We start from the raw sequence: 20,070 nt of genomic DNA on the forward strand, positions 1-20,070 counted from the left end.
TTATTTTTTTTTTATTCAAGGCAGAAATGCATTGCACTTAAAATGAAAGAACACAATCTAACATGCACATTGCACATATTTGATCTATATAGAAAGTGAAACGGTCTGCTATTAAAGTCGGCCAGTTTACTGAAGACGGAATATGCGGTTTAGAAAATTGTCTACTGAGAGCAACACAAACTCCAGATCCGTCAAATTCAGCTTTGCTAAAAATGCAACCAGTGCATTATGCAACTCATTTCAAATCTATAAAAACGATCACTTGAGACTGTAAAGACTTGTTTTCTCTAGGTAGAAGAACAGCGATTAAATGGTAAAGTTTCAATGCGGCAAAATCTCGTGACAAAGATCTAACTTAGTGACCAAACGAAATGAAAACCAGGTGACAACAGTTACTGAAGATAAAAAAATGGCAGGGAATGCAAAGAGAAACAGTTTCGCTTTCATATCGTGTAATCCAAGTGCTATTTTCCTAAATTTTGAGGTTTACAAACAAAAGAAAATGGCTTGAGAGCCGTTGATCCAAACCAAAGAATATTTTTTTACAAAAAATACATCAAAAGTGATTATAAAATAGCAACAAGTCTCGCGCTGATTAATTGAGACGTCAATAGAAAGAAATAAAATATGCGATGTGGAAACAAAACACATTGTACAAAGTAGATTTTTTTACATGAACGGAAAAATATTTACCCTTATCAAAAATCTACGATACTGGTATGTTTTATTTGGTGTATAGACAGACAAGCACTCCCGTGACAGGATTGATCTGAATGACATGGAACCACTTTAAGTCTCCCTAGCTAGAAAAGTTGCTCTTTTTATGGTGATGGTGATTACATCGTTTCAGCATCGACAAATATGAAAAAGGCAACATTAGCTAGTTGGGTTATGTAAGATCTTGGATGAATGAATGATAACACTATACATTTGTACAATCACAGTACAGGGCGGGTGTCAATACAATAAAAAGCAAAAAAAATGACGATGATTATTTCCAGTGACGCAATGAACTAGCTATGTTGCGCTTCAGATATAATTATTTGTGATAAAACTGATTAAATGTTGCCAACATCCGGGAGAGTGTTTTGATTTTTTTTAAAGCAAGTGGGCAGGAACATGTTGGCACGCATCCATGATGACACACTTTGACTTCTGTTGTGCGATACCGTTGAATCACGGCAGGTGTTGGAAGACAAGGCGCATCTCCTATCAATCGATAATGGCAGGGCAAGCACAACTTCAAATTGAATACAACTCAAGTATATTGCCAGTAGCTCTGGGCTTGAACTACAAAATATCACAGTGCAGAGAGGTTTCGCCTGAAAACCGTGGTTCTTATCCCAGCCAGAAAACGAGTCTTTTTTAATCAACATATGCTCACATAAAAATGGTTAGCTGGCTGGGATTCTATTGTGTCCTCTTGCTGAGAACAAAAGTAAAAATACTTGCCACAATATCAAAAAGAACGCTTGGCACAAAAAGAATGGCTTAGCAATCAATGTAGATTTCGTGCTCTGCCACAATTAACTTCCATGTTTGATCAGACAATGCATGAATTTCAAGCTCCCATTGGTGTTCATGAAACAAATCTCGTTGCGGCAACAGATATCTCACCCAGAAACGATTCAGGGCGCTGATTGCTGGCGGCTGCTTACAGCGCTAAGTGATTCTAACCTGTTAATACAAAACCGAAGGTTAACAAACAAATTTTCCACGCAAATCCGTGACATCGACGCAACATTTTCTTTAAGAAAAAGTTACATGTCGTGACATTTAGGCATATGCTTGGTGGTGGAACCTGAATGAGGAGGCAAGGAAGCTAATCGTCGTCCATCTTCAAGCATACGGTACGTCCCAGTGGTTGTCGAATCAGCGTTAGCTCATACTGTTGTGTTGGTGCCTTTACAATACGTCACAACTCGGTCATTTCGCCTATGCAAAGATCATTACAGACGTTTGTACGGGGACACGTCAACTAAAACCATGCTGCATAATAATTGGCGGTAATCGTGTGGCGTACATGCCACTGCAAAGTTATTGGTAACAAAACAACACGCAAAAAGTGAACTAACTTTCGAAGAAGATCTGAGCCAGTCTTTACTTCGCTTTTCACTTCCGATAAACGATTTTTTGCTTCGATAAGTCCTTGTTTCAGCTCACGAAAGCATCGTTGTTGTGTTAAGGCATCGGGAGTCGCAGCAGTTGAAGTTAAAGGCGAAGAATTGTCTGTCGAGACGTCTGCAGCACCGTCACTGGTGCTCGGCGAACACGAGCTCTGAGGTCTGCGTGATGCACAATCGTTGTGAGGTTACGGCAACCAAAATAATCTTTAGACCAATCTGTCACTGATTTAAAACCCCATTTGTATTCCCATACCTTGCCGCAGCTTCTCTCAGTATCGTCTCTACCAGGGAGAGCTTATCTCTGTACTTCCTCTGCAAGGACCGGACCGATTTCGCTTCCTGCACGCACGCATTACTGAGCACTTGTATTCGCATTTCACATTGTTGGATTTCTTTGAAAAATTTGTTCATATCACTGCAGAAAACATTGGGCAATTGATGCAGGTTGTGTGAGAAACATGAGCACTAATATTATTATTGTTAATATGAGCTCTCATGATGCAGCAAGGTGCGACAATTCATCGAACGAACTTTTGTGTTAACACAGCCAATATGATGCTTGTCATCAATCCCTTCTCATAACATTAACACCAGTAAGTTGTAGTATGATGAATTGTTGTAATATCTGAAGGCACTTCACGGCTACGCCTAATAAAACCAAGGTCAAAAGCTTTTTATTTTATTTCTTTCGTCAACCGCTCTTTTAAGACGAAATTTAATGAAGATTTTGTAGATGTAAATATTTTACTGAATGTCAAACGCATTTGTGCAATAAAACTAGTTTTTCTTACCGTCAGTAGCGATCGCAAAACTCTAAAAAAATTATCATTGGCATTTTTGAACTGATTATTGACTTGTGGTAAGCAAGCCTCTTATCACATTCACTTTTCAAAATAACTTGATTGGGTGCATACCATTTATGTTATAAATATTTTCGTTTGACTTTAAGGCTAGCTAATTCGCTTATTCGTTATTACTTCATGAAACTTTTGCTTTTATCTAATAGAGCATTTTGAAATCTTTTCAAAAACGTACGAGTTGTTGGGGTTTCAACAACATCTTGTTTGATTTGGACCTATTTATCCACACTATCAAAATATTTTGCAAGCACTAGTATTGTCGCTTTAAAGAAACCGCGCTAAACCAGTCAGTTGGTGAAGTATTACAGTACATTCAAATGCATCGCACAACGGCATTTAAAGGCATACTAAAGGAAAATTTCAAACCGGAATTAAGCATTAAAATGAGTAAACTGAACATTTAAGAATACATTTCAAAAACAATTACCCAAAAAAATTTGTTTTCAATGGCGCTGGCAAGGCCCAAAGTCCAGTGTTTCATTTATTTTCATTTTTTTCAAAATGACCAAAACGTGCAAACACAGCTCAAGAATACGTCATAAAGTCCAGCAATAACAAAAGCCACGTTACCAATCTGATGTTTTGAGCAAACTGTCTGCTGTTTTGATGTTAAAATGTGCTGTTTTGATGTAAATACATACATAGCCTACAGTCAAATCGCCCGCAGTAACAATTATTGCGTGATCGGTTGATTGCTAGACTTTATGACGTAGACTTTATGACGTTCTTTACAGTCGCACGCTTCGTTGCTCAGGCCAATCTCGTTTTGAAAGCTCTGACAAAAGCACGCGCACAATGGTGGTCAGACCGCAATGGGGCAAAATTTTATTGAAAATCGTTTTATGGTAGCATGTTAAACACAAAGAACGTGGAAAATCGCCAAGTCAGGTTTTTCCTTTAATACCCCTTTAAGTACATTTTGTACGCAGGCTGTCTGCAGATGGCGATTGGTGAATCAAAGAAAAATGATGTGCTGATGGGTAATAGAATAGAAAAGCAAACTAATGCATAGCTACCTGAACCACCTCCTTGAACTCTTGTGAAGACGCTTGCATGGTGGTACACAGCTGTCCGTGAACAATTTGATTGAGGCTTCACAGATTTCGGCGAGTCTTTGCTTTTCAAATTTGTGAACTTGTTCTTCCGCATCACTCAGATCTGAAAGGGACAAGTTAGCAACCAGGTTTAAAAATGAAAAAATGGATTATTTGCTACAACATCATATGTCGGGTTAAGGACACTCTTCCCTTCAATAACACTTGGTGATTGTAGTAAACACGACAGACAAAACTTTTTGGCCAAATCATAAGGAAGGAAAAATTAGAACACACTGCTTTTTGTAGAAAGATCAAAAGAAAACGAGCACGTGGAAAACAGCGTCTCACTGTTCTCAATAACCACAAGGATCACCTTCGTGTTTCAAACAGAACAATCTTTAATACAGTCAAATGCCGAGAAAATAAAAAGAAGGGTGTATGAACGCTTAAGCTCGGAACAGGCATGGTACACGAAGAAGCGAACACCAATAGATGGTTCTTACAAGAGACAATCCCACTGATGTCATGTAATATATAAAAAGCCTGAAACCAGTTGAAAAGGTTCAATGTCCTAAAGACCTAAACAACTGGCAATTAATCATTTGACTTGATTATTATCGATCGAAAACTTACAAGAGTCACATTGAGTTTTCAAATAAGAAATAAAATATGAAGTTGACACGACAGAGCACGCCGGTAACTCACGCTTGGAAAACTTTTGTTTTAGGAAAAGACGATAGATCTCCCGCGTGCGGTCACAACGAGCTTGCATCAATTCGGTGAGTTTGTCCTCGGGGTGTGTGCCTTGGTCTACAAACACTGACAGGGGAGTTTTGTCTTTGACTATTGTCTGACCAAGCCTCTTCACTTTGTCGCTTATCCGCTTGAATTCAGTTCTTATCTGCAGCAGCAACAATGCGCTTAGACTAGCGGCCTACCTCGAAGATGACGTAATAATTAATTGCGATCTATATTCAAACTGAAATGGAAGAGAATGCTAAAAATACGGGAAAAATGCGCAATAGTCTTAAAAATGTTTTGTTACGATGGAATATATAATCAAGACAATCATTAAAAAATTAGTTTCGATTTGAACAGAGAAAATTTGGTGCTGGTTTGATATATAATCACAACGTTATAATATTAGTTTTGTTTTCGATCTCATTTGCTCACTGTGATCTTGTCCAAGATCCTGATCTACTTGAGTAAAGTTTTGAGTGCCCTTTGAAATGTAAGAAAAATAATCGTATCAAGAAAAGTGTAAATCATACAATACCTTTCTGAGGTGTTTCGTTTTTTCAGTGATTTGCGTGAAATACAACTTGAGTTCGTTCACTTCGGGCGGGGTCGATAACAGCATTGACGTGACTCGGAGCAGCGCAGTTTCCCGCTGGTAACTGCAACAAAGCGAATTACATTAAGATATCTCAATGCTTGGCCACCCCACGTTTGACGTGTGCAAAATCTGCATTTATTAAAGACAGATAAAAATCGGAGTCACATCGCTTATCAACAACTTCTCGAGACCACATATCATCACATTCTGTTCGGTGTACATTCTACAACCACTCTTCTTAGCTCAGTTTAAGAAAAAGGTGTAACACCAACATGAAAGAATTTGCAACTGTTTAGGTCGGCACCACAACGATTGAAATTTTAAAGCTATATGAGACTAACTTGGAAACTAAAAAAAGATACCGGTACCTACTAATTGAATGATTAATTATGGAATTTACAAAAAAATAAAAATAGTTCCAAACTATACGACATGCATTGAAAACTAAAATCATTGAGCGTTGTTCAAATATCATACGATGACGTCGACATACTTTTTTCTTATGCGACTCCAAATATGGTGCGTGTCGTCAGCTTATATAATGCAATAAAGGTTTTGTCAAAACACATTTAAAAAAATATGACGTAAGAACGACGTACTGTTCTTCAAATATTTCCAAAGACATTTTTAAGCTTCCAACCCGTCTTTGCAGATCATTGCAGAGCAATTCGATTTTGACGATTCGGTTTTGCAAATACAACCTGCAAAGAATGTAGCAATGACGTTGTAAATCAGTAGCCTATCATTTAAAAACTCTTCAATTGAAAAGGCAAAAGCATTCATTTTGTCTTGTAACACAACAGTCACATAAATCTACAACACTATTGTGAAGAAGGGGGCGTTCTTCCTTGCTATCAGCACAAGGCTGAGCACTCACTAGTACAGCGAGCAATTGCGACTCGTTAGCCATAACTGTGTAGTGTGTAGCTTCCACACCCAACCTCATGGGCGTAACACGGTGTTTATCGCTGTCAATTCTTGCTACAATCGGCTGCCGAGAAACCTACAACAACACTGTGTTGCTTTTCAGTGCATATTCTGCAAGCAAGTGATTGTCGTACTATGACTGCTACGGGTAATTCAGATAAACAAAGCCTACAATGGGAGGCAACCTCAGGTCAACGTATAAAGAGTGCGCTACTGCGCTATCGTAACAGATCGAGGAACTAGAGGTGGAAGTCAATCTTAGCATTTAAATGCTAACAGGCATTGGTTGTTCCATTCAGGCCGCCATGACACGATCTCCACTCCGTCGTATGAAGTACCTCGGTCATATTACCATACAAGTTTTCATATTTAAGCATTTTCCTAAAACAAATTTACACTAGGCGCAAAATGGCTGGTCAATCTAATAAAAAAAATAAAGAGCCCAAAATTTTATGTAAATAATTTTCATTTAATAGCACTGAAGAGTGAAGATGGTAACAGTTTAATTTTCAAAACGTTTGCTGAACCATGGCTACTTAAAGATACGGCCTGATTTGTCACAATTTGCAAAAATTTCCAGATTTTGCTAACTTTTGGCGATTGTTTAAATGAATTTTTTTTAAATTATATTTTTACTCCTTCTTTACTGTTTTCCCCAGATGATACAATAGGTTTTAACATCCTCATATTATGTTGAAAAACAAAGACAATTTGATTTCGAAAATTTTAGTCAGACTGTCAATTTTTCAATAACAGCTGATTGAGCGATTTTCAACATATTTTTTTCTCATTTGCTACTGCTTCCCCAAGGCAACATAAAGCTTTTATATCATTAGGAGAATACAAAAAGTAAAAAAATCTTAGAAACTGTCAGTCAAACACTAGCAGTAGCTGTTATCAAATCTGCAAAATGTGGCAAATCATCTCCAGGTGGCCATGGCTGAACGTCAAAAGTATAGTATCTACATTTTGGGCTCTTTGCTTTTCAATTAAATTTACCTTAACTGGCATAAACCTGCCTTCGCACGAGATTTTAGCACTGATCATAAATCAAAATAAGTAGCCGAAGTACAACAGTACACTTACACAAACCATTTCACTCCAAGCCGTATCAGTTGTTGAACAAGCAAAAGATATTTCACAGATGTTGCAATGTCGAACAAAGTGCAGGAACAAACTTTAGCGAAACTTGAATCATTTTTAATCGATATGGACAAATTCACCTCGGGTGGTTTAGCTGAAACCATTATGCAATTGCATTTTAAAAAAAAACTTCGAAAGGAAAGAAGCCGGTTTCAACACAAATTCAAGACTTTTAATGCCCTTTTTTTAGTTTGCATGATATCAAAATATAGCATTCCGATGATAACTACTGAATCAACTAATAGAGTTTATTTAGTGTTTTTTTACCATAGACAGAGAAGACAAAACAACACAACAGGTTTGCAGGCTAAGCCCCCGTCAAATGGCCTCCAAAACTGCTGCGCCAGTAAGCCATGTTTGGTTGCCGGCTTCCGCAAGCCAACATTTCTCCACTCCGGTGGTATTTGAAACTTTTTTTCGGCACTCACATTTGTGTCAAACGTTTTTCCTTTCACCCGTCTTTGCAACCTTTGTTAAGAAATAAGATAGTCCCTCACACGCCGACAAGAAATATTGCTGATAAAAGTTTGGCAAAAAGGCTGAACATCGACGTATAAAAACTCGAAGACTAGCTCAACACCCAGGCTCACTTGGGAAGCAGTGCATTTAAATACAACTGCAAGTATGTTTCAGGGCCTTGTTTGCGTTGTTCTTATCTGAATGAACGCAAAAACACGATATTACAGTGATCAACCGATTTTTAAAAACATTAATTTTTTTAGAATTTTTTATTTTGGCTGCCGAGCGCAATAATTTGGCCGCCGGGAAGAAGCTCTGGCAGACGATGCTTGGTCGCCGGGAAAAATAAAGGAGTTTAGAGACCTGGGTTTGAGCAATAGCATCATAAGAATATAGTTTACATATTTCCAAATAGTTTTCACAATCGAACGTTTTCGGCTTAACTTTAGCCCTCATCAGGAATCTGAAAATTTTGTAAGAAAACTAATAAATTTCAACTTCTCAAACGTAACTAGGTACTGACTAAACAACGAGTACTTCTGATGAGGCCTTAAGTTAAGCTGAAAACGTTCGGTTGTTAAAATTATTTGTAAATATGTCAAATCTATTCTCAAAATGCTCAACGCTGTTGTGTTGTTGTGCCTTGCCTGTTGCAGTACAAAAAAGCAAACTCTCTCCCAAAACTATATTTAATATTTTTACTTACTTCGTCATAGTCAACTAACTTAACAACTTCAACTATTTGTTTCTGTGACCAGGCTAAAATCAGCGGGTTTTCCGCACATCACTTACATGTGGAAGGTATCAAAACAGGCCGAAAATCATTTATATCATCGGTAAACAAGGCAATCGGGCATTTAGTAGACGTTTTTGGATAGTCCTTTATTGGCTTGAATGCTTCGATGTCAAACTGTGCTCCTTCATAGAGCAGAAGCTGTTTGCTCGAAGGTATGTCGGTCAACTGCGCCAAGTGTTCTTGAAACGAAGCGAGTCTATGAATAACACGTATAGCCGTTATTGTAGAAGGCATAGAAAATAAAAACAATTTTTTCATAACAGGAATTGAATACATGGTAAAATAAAAAGCAAAAGAAAGCCTTACTATTAATTAAATACATATTTTAAATTTATCAAATTAAAAAAAAAACGAACTGACTTCAAAGCGTATTTTGCACGTATCCGCTAATAAGAACTCTCAGTTGGAGCAAACTGCACAAATTTTAGATCAATTGCTTCAACAAGATCAACTTATGATAAACCAAACGAGCTTACAACCTCCAAAGGCAACGGCACAACGTAATACAAACTAAGACTAACGTCTTTTCTGGCGAGATGTACACTTTGTGTAACACAGCTGATGGGATGCTGAACACATCAATCACTGTTTTGTTTAGGATCGCATCGACTTCAGCAAAGTAGCGTTCAAATGTCCAAATTTTATGAGGATCACATTCAAGAATACCAGAAAGTACTGGAGTGAACAAGATTTTGAAGCCACTGAAAATAAAACTCAGTGTCAACGCAAATCGTCATTGAAAGGATACTTTTGACGATAAATGTATTCTTTGATTAAGAAGCCAACATTTTTCTTGGGCTATGTTTCCTTGAACCAGGGGCGGATCCACAAGTAGCTTTATGGGGACGGAATTTCAACAAAATACAATGATGTGCAGATCTATGTTTACCACACTTTGCAAATACATCGTGAATATAGTTACTTTTCTATGTGGGGGCGCGATCGGCAATCGCGCCCCTGGATCCGCCACTGCCTTGAATACGGTTTGTTATTTACTGATATGATAGATAAAATTTTGGTAAAAAGGTGATTTTCTTGAACCATTTGTCTATGATATGATTGAGAAATTTACTCTGATAAGCGACATGTCTTCGGTAGCTCTCCACACCATTCGATTGCCCCATCTTCCGAAGATTGAACACCAGATATAGCACCTGCTGGCTTGTTTGTGGTGATATGATACCTGGAGACATTCAAAAATATAAATAAAACATAGCTACAGCCTAGACTTACAATCACTTTCTAAAAGCACTTTTTTAAATGTTGTAAACAACTAAGCCTCGTAACTTCCGCATGACATTAAAAGTCCAGTTCAAAGTCATTTCCCGTTAATTCAATAAATTGATCACAAAAATAAATGAGATGACTTAGAATTACATCATTTGTTTGTTTTTTCGAGGACCACCGTGTGGACGAAACGGAAGATGCCCAGTCGCAACATGAAACAAAGTGACACCCAAACTCCAAAGATCTACAGAAGCTGAAAACTTCTTTCCAAGCGGTTTTTTCAACACTGCTCTTTCATAGATGTCAGGATGCTGTAAAAAAAATATATCTAAAACACTTTCAAAGCCGCCCTGTTAGCTCAATGGTTAAGCGCCCGACTCAAACTTACGCGGCGCTGGTTCGGCTCTCGGGGTGTGCGCTTGAGCAACGCATTTCAAGACTGCTCTCCATTCAGCGGCGGAATGATTCCCCGGCAACAACACTTCAGCAACAATGGAAAAACTTCACTCTGTCTATCACGGTAACCGGCCCCACGTCAAGAGCCTCTACAAAAATCCGAAACTACCAGGAATAACCTATCAAGGCTTTGTCAGTCCGAGACCATAAAGATTTAAAAACAAACCATTCTGATTCAAAGCCTGCTTAAAATAATCTAATGTGATGTTGTCAACCGACCTCTGGTTTGAAAAATTCCACGAAATTTAACACGCATTTGATGCAGTACCAGTGTACCACCTTTGTGTTATCGGAGGTTAAAATTTTTTCCTCATCCTAAATTTTACCACTACCTACATGAAAGTGGAACATATGCACAGGGAATGACTGACCAGATATTCTTCTGTTCCGTAGAGAGATTGAAACTGTTCGTTATCTCCGAGTTCCCTTGCCGCGCCGAAGTCAGTCAGTTTATAGACCGAAGTGCCGTCCTCCGCAAAGCTTCGCATGATGTTGCCTGGCTTCACGTCGCGATGAACTATTTCCAAGTCGTGCAGGTGTTTCATTCCGGCAGCTGAAACGAAAATGTCCATTCAAAAGTACATAATAAACCACAATTATGGAAAATGTGACACTGACACGCAGAAAAAAAAAAACACTAAGTACATTTTTTAAGACATAAAGCCGAAAAATCATTTTGGACAAGAACTTGTTTATTCACAGTACACGCGAAATAAATACATAATCCTGACCTTTGTTGCTTGGTAAAGTTTCGTATTTGCTTTTCTTCACTAAACTGAGGCAATTTCTTAAGATGGACTTTCCATGATAATGTATTTTTGTCACAAATAGCATGTGATAAACTCAAAGCTTCTTTCACAAACCCTTTCACTGTGTGCCAGCAACCCGGTGTCGTGCGAAGTTACTCTTTTTGATTTCAAATTTCACAGGTTATAAAGTTTTGAAACCAGTTTATTGGCTAGATTTTATTTAACTTGTATGCATTTGATATGAATTAATCAAAACATAGCTGCATGACTAATATCTCAATGACAAACGGAAAAGAAAGCTTACTTATATGGCTCAATACACGTAGGAATTCTTTGTCGTCGTGAAACCCGTAGAGGTATTCAGGATCATCATTGACTATCGTAAACAAACTCCCCGCAGAACATAATTCCATTATAATAACCTCTTGCTTGGTTGACACCTTGGATTAAATTATTATTTAGCTACATCAGAAAATTGATTTATATTTACATGCAAAACAAGGCACAACATTAAAAAGATAATTGTAACATTCCAAACAAAACGGACGTTATATGTGAATTTGGAAGGTCATAATTTGTAGTGTGAAAATTATACAGTCACAATCCCTTTCTTAAAGTTAGTGAACTTCTAATTTTCTGCATTTAGTTTTCAGCTCTTCTGCATTGAAGTAAAAGTGCAAACAAGGCAAACTTTTTAACAAGTTATGAAAACATGACTTCCACAAACTTGTTACGTATTTTCAATTTTTTTTACATCCATAATGTTCTAACATAATATGTGTTAGTTTACCATGATAGTGGATTATTAAATTCACAGTTATACACATACTTGAAAGTAACAATTAATATAAAAACCAGTGTCCCGGAAGCGAATAAATATTTCAAAGCATAATTACCTCTTCCTCCACATCACAAAGATGAACAACATTGGGATGATTGATTTTTTTTAACACTTCAAATTCACGTTTTCTAACTTCTGCCGGTCGGGATAATACACTGATAGAGTTAAATACTTTAACAGCATATTCCTTGCCACTTTTCTATAAAAATCATAAATATTTGGCTAAACGGAAGAATGACATGTGTGATAATAATATATTATATAGGTTTATCATTCAAGTGAATGTTTGCTTGAACCAGATCTTTAACAAAGATTTTAAAATTAGCAGAAAAGGGTTTTGCTTCAAAAATTCTAAGCCTTTCAAATGGCAAGAGCACCACATGATGACATGATTGAGATGTGGTTGAGAGGGACACATGCTTAAAATCTGCAATTTGAAAACTGCATTGATTGGAAATGAAACACTAATAGAGAATAGTAACTACAAAACCGATACTGTGATAAACCAAATTTCACTTGATCAACACATACAGAATGAAGCATTATGTTTTTTAAACATATTATAGGCCCTCAGTATGCACCACACCAAGAAAACAAGACACAAAACATAAAAAGTTACTTTTTCTCTGCCCTTGAACACACACCCAGTTGCTCCCTGCCCAAGGACATCAGCCGTCGACCATTCATAGTTGGCTGTATTGCATATCGATGTGGAATTATTACTGGCAGAGTGAAGAATCATTATATCTTAAAAAAATTAATATCATGAATTGAAATCACTAAAAAATTGTAAAAGTAGTTGTAATTGTATAATAAATGAAAAAGACTTTGTGTTGTCATTGCCATGATCTGAATAAAAAAGAAAGTTCTAGTTACAATAAATGATATACTGTATCAACAAGCTAACAAATGGAAAGTAGTGACAAAACCTTTAAAAGGATTAAAACATGTATGAATAAATAAAACAATAAATGCTATTAATAGGCTAGCCTACTACAAAAAGCCAAGCAGAGAGAATTACGTCTAAATAAGTTATTACTGGTAGGCCTAGTTCACTAAAAACCTTAATAGCCTGTTTCACCTCAATAGGATCTTAAGAAACTTATTCAAATAGAATGTTTTACCACAATAGGATCATCAAAAGGAACTTATTCTATTTGAAAAGATTGCTTCTAATGATCTTATTGAGGTGAAACACTCTATTTGAATAAGTTTCTTCTGATGAACCTATTGAGGTGAAACAGGCTGTCAAGGTTTTTATAGTGAACAATAACTAATTTTGATGTAAGAATAAATAATAATTAATGATTGTTTAGTTAGCTTGGCCAGTAGGCCCACCAAACGCAAAAGTAAACAATTCCAAAATTATTTAAAAATAAACAACCATACAGAAACACAATTAATAGATTGTGGCATGTTGTCAATTAAAGTGAAATGTAAGACATGATTAATATCCAACTCTTTCTGTGTTTAAGCTATATATATATCAACTAGATAAAAAGATTCATTTTCAGTGCACTGATTACTATCAATAAAAAAATTCATTGCACATTGTTAAATTCACCACCGCAGCAATTAGGCTACATGTTCATTTTCTATTTGTATCATTTGTTCTTATATATTATACATACTGTGATTTTTGTATCTTTTGAATGATTTTTAAAGGACAGAAAATTATCAAAACAATCAAAGGGTCAACCATACAGAATTTTTGGAAAAGTTTAGGAACTGCTGCACCATGTGATACAGTATATTCCAAATCAGCTCCTATTGCACCAGATGCCATTTTATTTAAATATTGTTATCTGAGTTACATGAGCAAGTGAAGTTACACAAACAAATTTTGACACAGTTTGTTTCAATGAAATTAGGCATAATACCAGTCATCAATGTCACATGTACTTGCCACACACAACTCATATACTTACTTCTTAAAAATCATGACTTAGAAAGACATAGCTGTGCAGAGCAAAGTTTTCAATAAAGTTCAAAATTGCTGCAATTATAAAATATAATTAAGCAAATAATAATTGGGAACAGGACATTCTGTCGCAGCCAAAATGTCAAGACACAACTGACAGCAGCCCACTTGTCACAGGGACACCGCATATCATCTCAATTTGGCATTATTACGGAATGTTGTACAATAGCCTATAGATGCCAAGACCAGATTTCCATCTTTTCTACACCAGCATTTGTTCTTCCATGTTTCTTGGAAAAATAAAAGAAAAAAGTCAAAACGCTAAAAATATATATACATTGATAAAATGAACAATAGACGTAGACTCGTAGAGTATGTAGGATTGATGGAATCTCTATCCTCGGACTGGGAAAGCTTCTTGCAGAGCTTAATCCTGGCAGTTTCGCATACTTGTAAAGGCTTTGAATCACTGACACAGGCCGGGTCACCGAGATTGACAGAGTACAGTTTTCGATTGTTGAAGTCTTGTTGCCGGGCAGTTATTCCATCTATTAGATGACGCTGAATGGAAAGCAATCCTTAACATGCGTTGTTCAAGCATGCACCCAGAGAGTCGAACCAGTGCCGCTTGATCTTGAAGCTTCTTTGTTCACAAAGTCAAGCGCTAACCAACTGAGCTATCGGATTCAACCAACACTAGTCGATACATGGTCCGTAGCCTATACTATCAGAATATTCAGCATATTTTTTTATTTAAAGTTCAGATTCGAAAGCAACTGTCCAGTTGTTTTACTTTATTAGACTATGGGGAGCTGGCATACAAATCCCCCTCCCCCCCTTGGTAACTCATGACAAAGAGGAATTGACCAAAACATGTGGATTGAAGTGTGTGAACAGTAAAGCAAAGGTAAAGTAGTTTCACCCTATATGTTTGGTCGAGTCCTGTCTTTGTCATGAGTTACCAAGGGGGGGGGGGGGACTTGTAGGTATACCAGCTCCGACTATGGTTCTCTTTTTTCAGGTTTTGCAAGTGCACCAAATTTTATGCTAATTATTCTATTTCAGCCTCAAGTACGTTACCACATTTACGTATTGCAGCTTCTACCTTTTTATAGACCTCTGCTATGTTTGGTATGTATTGTTTCTGTTGTGACAGTCAGAAATGATAATTAAGAACTGGAATTAACTTAACCCGAATTCGAGAAATCGACAACTCCTGTTCACTGTTGCCACTCTCTTGTCATGGAAAAGTACTAGATTTGACTGAAAAAAACACTAGATTCACAAAAAAAACACTAGAATCATAAATATTATACACGATCATTTACATGCACAATGTACAAAAATGACAGCCAATGGCGTTAGTGAGTGCTAAAAGTCCTTAAAATTTCAAAATAGAACTGAATTTCCTTGAAAGTGAGAGCCCTGAAGTCATAGCCGTAGGGGAGTAAAACATTTTGGGGGGCGAACAAAATTTTCCAAAATTTGGCCTTTGCAAATATATTGTCAAAAACGCAGTATTACTCACAATCATCTCTGTGGTAGTGTAGTCTAAGAACTCCACACTCATCAAATGTAAGCTGACAAAATGCAAGCCTACTATAAGGTAGGCTACGCTACCTACTTTAGTCTACTTTGAACACTTTTCACAGTCATTTGTGTGTATTTCTTAAAGTATTCATGCTAAATATCTCAAATTTGGTCATAATTGAGTGTAACTAAACAAAAAACTCAAGTCCACTTTGAAAAGCACTACAAACACATTGATGCAGCCAAACAACAATAGGTGATGGCTACTTTGAACACTGTCCAAACTTATGCACACCAACATAGCGGTAAATCGCTAAAAAAACACTAGATAGCAGAAAAAAACACTAGAACACTACATGCAACCCAAAAACACTAGATTTAGTGGAAAAACACTAGGAGTGGCAACACTGCTCCTGTTCATAAATTAGGGTTGCCAGAGGTTAATATAAAAAAAGAACCCAAGCTAATGCAAAGAGTAGCCCAATTTTTTTGAGAGTTCTAAAATGGAACCCAAGCAAAGAGATAAGCTATTATACAAAATTCTTCTAAAGTGCTTGATTATCAGTGCCAAATCATAAGTGTTTTTCCAGTTCTTCACATCTTTAGACAGATTGGCAACCACTCAACTGTTTGTTAAAATAACTACAAAGAAGTACCAGTACCTGAACACAAAAAAATGGTTTAATTGCTTTTTGTGATGAGTTAACGCATCAAGAGTGTTCCCCTCAAGAGTCAAGACCATCAACAGTTTTGATAACCCACCAAGGTCGATCAACGTAGAAACTATCTTTTTGTCTTGTTGTTTTGTTTTTACTCATATAAATTGTTACAAAAAAATCACTAGCCTTTTTTTTCTCATCTTTCTACATTTGTAAAAACTTTATTAACGTGTTGCAACCATGCCATATTGATTGTCCTGCTTTGGCATCGTGCACGTTATAGCGTCCGTGTTTTGTCGCTTCTACCTTTTTCTAGACCCCTGCTATGTTTAACATTTTTTATATTGTTTTTCGTTGTGATGGTCAGAAAAAACAAAACAAACTGAAGTGATGCCCACCCCCAACTGCATTTTATGAAAACCGAGATCACTTAAGTTGCCAAGATTGCCAGATATCAAAGCCTAAACATGCACATTTTTAAAAATTGGCATTTTTATACCAAATTGGTAACCCTGCCTGATCGAGGCCTCCAAAAACGGGTAGGCATTTTAACATGCAGATATCCAATCCAGCACGAACCAATCAGAAGCTACGCTTTTCATGACGTCATCAAGATTGCGTTTGGGAAGAATAAAAGAAAAACGCAAATTCTAGCTAAATTAAATCATCGCTTTGCCATCGGTTGGCTTGGCGCATTGGGTTAGGGCGGTAGTAGTCATTACAATGACGTGGGTTTGATTCCCACTTCTGCTATAGCTCTTTTTTCTTCTGTAATTACCAAACAAAGTTCAAAGTAATTATTAATTCTCTGGCTGAATGCTGGAATGGTCACAATAACAGATAACGTAGCATCTCATTGGTTCGTGGTTGGATTGGATACGCGCGTGGATTATTAGAAATCTGCTTGTTAAAGTGCCTACCCCAAAAACGCTGCTCCTCAATGAAATAACTACGAATTAGGTAAAAATCTTAAACATGACACAATTTTTATATAAAAAGTTATATTATATTAAAAAAAAAAAAGTAGCCCAACTGGGCGCCAGCCAAAAAAGCGCGCCCAACGGGAATTTTTGGCGCCTGGAGAAATCAAAAGTAGCCCAATTGGGCGTAAATGCGCCCAATCTGGCAATTCTATCATAAATCACTTAACCTTGTGTCAGTGTTGTTCAGGATCCGGATTTTTGGAGTCTGATCCTGCCGGATTTGAAGAAATTTTTTGGATCCGGATTGGATTGGATTCAATTTTTCCCAAGCTGGATCCGGAGCCGGATTATCCGAATCCGAATCTGTTTAACTTTGTTTAGTTACGTTTTAATAAATTGAATGACATAAATTTCATGTAGTTGCTGTTCTTCGTTTCAGGGAAGCTAGCCTCCGTAGATCTGGCAGTACTAGTCTGATACCGATGTACGGTACTCGCAGAGTCGCAGTCAGCAGAAGCAAGCCAGCAACTAAGCAAAGGCAGGCATGCCACGCTAAGAGGTTGATGAAAGTAGCCTACCTCGGTACTAGAAAGTGCTGGCCGGTGCCCAGCAGAAGCTAAAAAGTTTGCCATAGTAGATCTCCTGTTGCTGTGCAGTATACTATTATGCTTTTAACTTGACATTTTAGATTGTATTCACATTATCAACTGTTGATGCTTTACTTGTACTCAACTCTGTGTTTAGGTCTGAGGAAGAATAGTTTTCTGAACGACTTACATTTCTGTATGGTTCATGGAAGTTAGCATGTGATTAGTGACAATTTATTATACACTGATCTTATAATGACATTTGTATCATTAGGCTATATTCAAAAACAGTATGCTTTTGATAAGTGTGTGCAATTGTGCATGCTTACACTGCTATTTTCTTTGTTTTGTTATTGTCGTTTATTGTTGTGTTTCAGATTGATTACTGGTAGGCTGAGTGCTACTTTAATATCAGTATAAATTCATTATGCTGCAATTGAGACAAGGATGGTAGGGTAAGAAAAAAATGTTAGTGTAACATATGTCTGCTATAGGGTCTGCTACTATTCGGTGAGTCCGATTCGGTGCGTCCGATTCGGTGAGTTCGATTCGGTGAGTTCCTAACCTCTAACCCCTAACCCTAAAACGGCAATGATAATTAGGTTACGGTACCCGATAATTACAAAAAAAAATTGAAAAAATCCCCCATTAAGGGATCGGACTCACCGAAACGGGCCATTCCGTCTGCTATAAGTATAATGCTAGTTTTCGGATATTCGGATCTGGATTGGATATTGCTTTTCCTATTATTTTTGGATCAGGATTGGATTCGGATATTTCTAAAAAATTTCGGATTGGATTGGATTATCAAATTTCAATATCCGCACAACACTGCCTTGTGTTGCCAGATTCCTTTGTGTTGCCAGAAGTGAATTTCCCAGCATTGCCCCAAAATGTATCCACGGTCTGACTTCCTAAACCTCAACAGCACCGAGTTTTTTTCCAAACAAGTCCTTTATCTGAGACCGTGTTTTTGTTAAAAAAATCATAGGCTCCGTAACCACTAACTCCTCTTCTGAGCTAAATTATTTCTAGTTTCGGAATTTTGCTCTCATTTTTGTGTTTAGTCTCATTGTTCATCCGAAGACTTTCGATCATGAAATTGGTGCGCAAAAAACTATCTGCGCGCGTTGCACTTTTGAGGCGGCTGGCGGGTTCCGGCTGGGGAGCTGATGCGAAAACCCTTCGCACAGCTATCTTGGCCCTCGTCCATTCTACCGCTGAGTACTGCGCACCAGTGTGGTGCCGCAGCTCTCACACCCGCCACATTGACGCACTGTGACTGGATGTCTGCGTCCCACTCCAACGGGCTGCCTTCCCATCCTTGCAGGAACATGGAGTGGCAAAACAACACCTCCCGACTCCGTGATTTCCTACCCGACGTCGATCCCCACCCTCCGGGAATGTCCCTTGCAAGACTTGCGTGGGTCCGGCTTAACCGCATACGAACCGGCGTCGGTCGCTTTCGTTCAGACATGTGCAGATGGCGCCTGGCTCCCTCACCGGGATGCGAGTGTGGCGCCACAGACCAGACAGTAGATCATGTCGTCCATGACTGCCCAATCCATCAACCACCACATGGAACGCTTGGACTGAAGGCCCTGGCTGATGACATCATGCCCAAACATATAGTCCGGAAGAACAGCTCATACGACGAAGAATGAAATTGGTGAGTAATTAATCCAAAGTGAGAAAGATTTTTCAAGGGTAAACGACAGCAAGGGGGTAAAAGAGAGGTGAATGATATTTTTGAAATAGGAAATAAAAGTTTAGATTAAAGAGTTAGAGACAGTCATTTTTTCAAAATGGCGACAATTGGTTGTCCTTGTCTGTATTGTTGCTAATTGAAAAGATGAGTGGCTAGCACTGGCTACGCTTCACTTACAGTGATTGGTAAACTTTTGTGACCAAACGAGCACTTTCGGTGCGATGTGGGTTACGTACAGTATGTGGCGTTGACTAGCTTATGTATCTCAACAGAGCACATTAGGCTGTAGAATGACAATTATAATGTGTCTTTTTTGCAGCGCAGATATGAGTTGCAGTGAGCGTTTCACAAAGCAGGCAGATTCATTGCATCCGTACAGAGAATCAACTCAGCCCCTGAGCCCCGAGTACATTATCAACCTAAATCAATTCCTCTTCTGAGTCCCAAGCAGAAATGAGAATTAGTAGCTACTGTAGCCTTTCAGTTTTAAAACGTCGTTAATTTATAATCCGACAGGGTGTCAGCAAACCAATGTTTATTGATTTGGAGCCAGATATTCTAACGGTTGAGATTTCTGTAAGTTTTAAAAAAAATTGAAAAGGTGGCGTTCCAATATGCAGGTTTTATACAGTATATAAGAAAACTCTTATTCCCTTTCACAAACGCTCAGAAATAAAAGCTAAATCGCGTTCGGATAACAAACTTTTTCCGACGTCATTATTCTTCTGCTCATATTCTTGTCTTCAGTGATTGATTGAATCTTTATCCTCGGACTGCGAAAGCCA

General features: G+C 37.7%; 1 protein-coding gene across 3 annotated transcripts; it reads right to left on the reverse strand.

Moving 5' to 3' along the window:
* Positions 1–14,099, reverse strand: LOC145779135 (serine/threonine-protein kinase TBK1-like). 3 transcript variants are annotated; one of them, XM_082590711.1, is made up of 17 exons: positions 13,886–14,099; positions 12,577–12,704; positions 12,013–12,156; positions 11,421–11,556; positions 10,739–10,920; positions 10,062–10,222; positions 9,757–9,867; positions 9,206–9,385; positions 8,681–8,880; positions 7,373–7,523; positions 5,959–6,060; positions 5,300–5,420; positions 4,729–4,924; positions 4,003–4,144; positions 2,380–2,541; positions 2,076–2,255; positions 1–1,677 (listed from the first exon to the last, which is right to left on the reverse strand). In XM_082590711.1, exons 2-17 carry the CDS (start codon positions 12,697–12,699, stop codon positions 1,629–1,631), a joined length of 2,340 nt encoding a protein of 779 aa, XP_082446837.1. In that variant the 5' UTR covers positions 12,700–12,704; positions 13,886–14,099; the 3' UTR covers positions 1–1,628. The 3 variants fall into 3 exon arrangements, with proteins under 3 accessions (XP_082446837.1, XP_082446835.1, XP_082446836.1); XM_082590709.1 differs by having other exon boundaries at positions 2,076–2,285; XM_082590710.1 differs by lacking the exon at positions 13,886–14,099 and having other exon boundaries at positions 2,076–2,285; positions 12,577–12,796.
* Between the last annotated feature and the right edge of the window lie 5,971 nt (positions 14,100–20,070).

This window comes from Aplidium turbinatum, chromosome 10 (genome assembly GCF_918807975.1).
Source record: "Aplidium turbinatum chromosome 10, kaAplTurb1.1, whole genome shotgun sequence".
Lineage (NCBI taxonomy): Eukaryota > Metazoa > Chordata > Ascidiacea > Aplousobranchia > Polyclinidae > Aplidium > Aplidium turbinatum.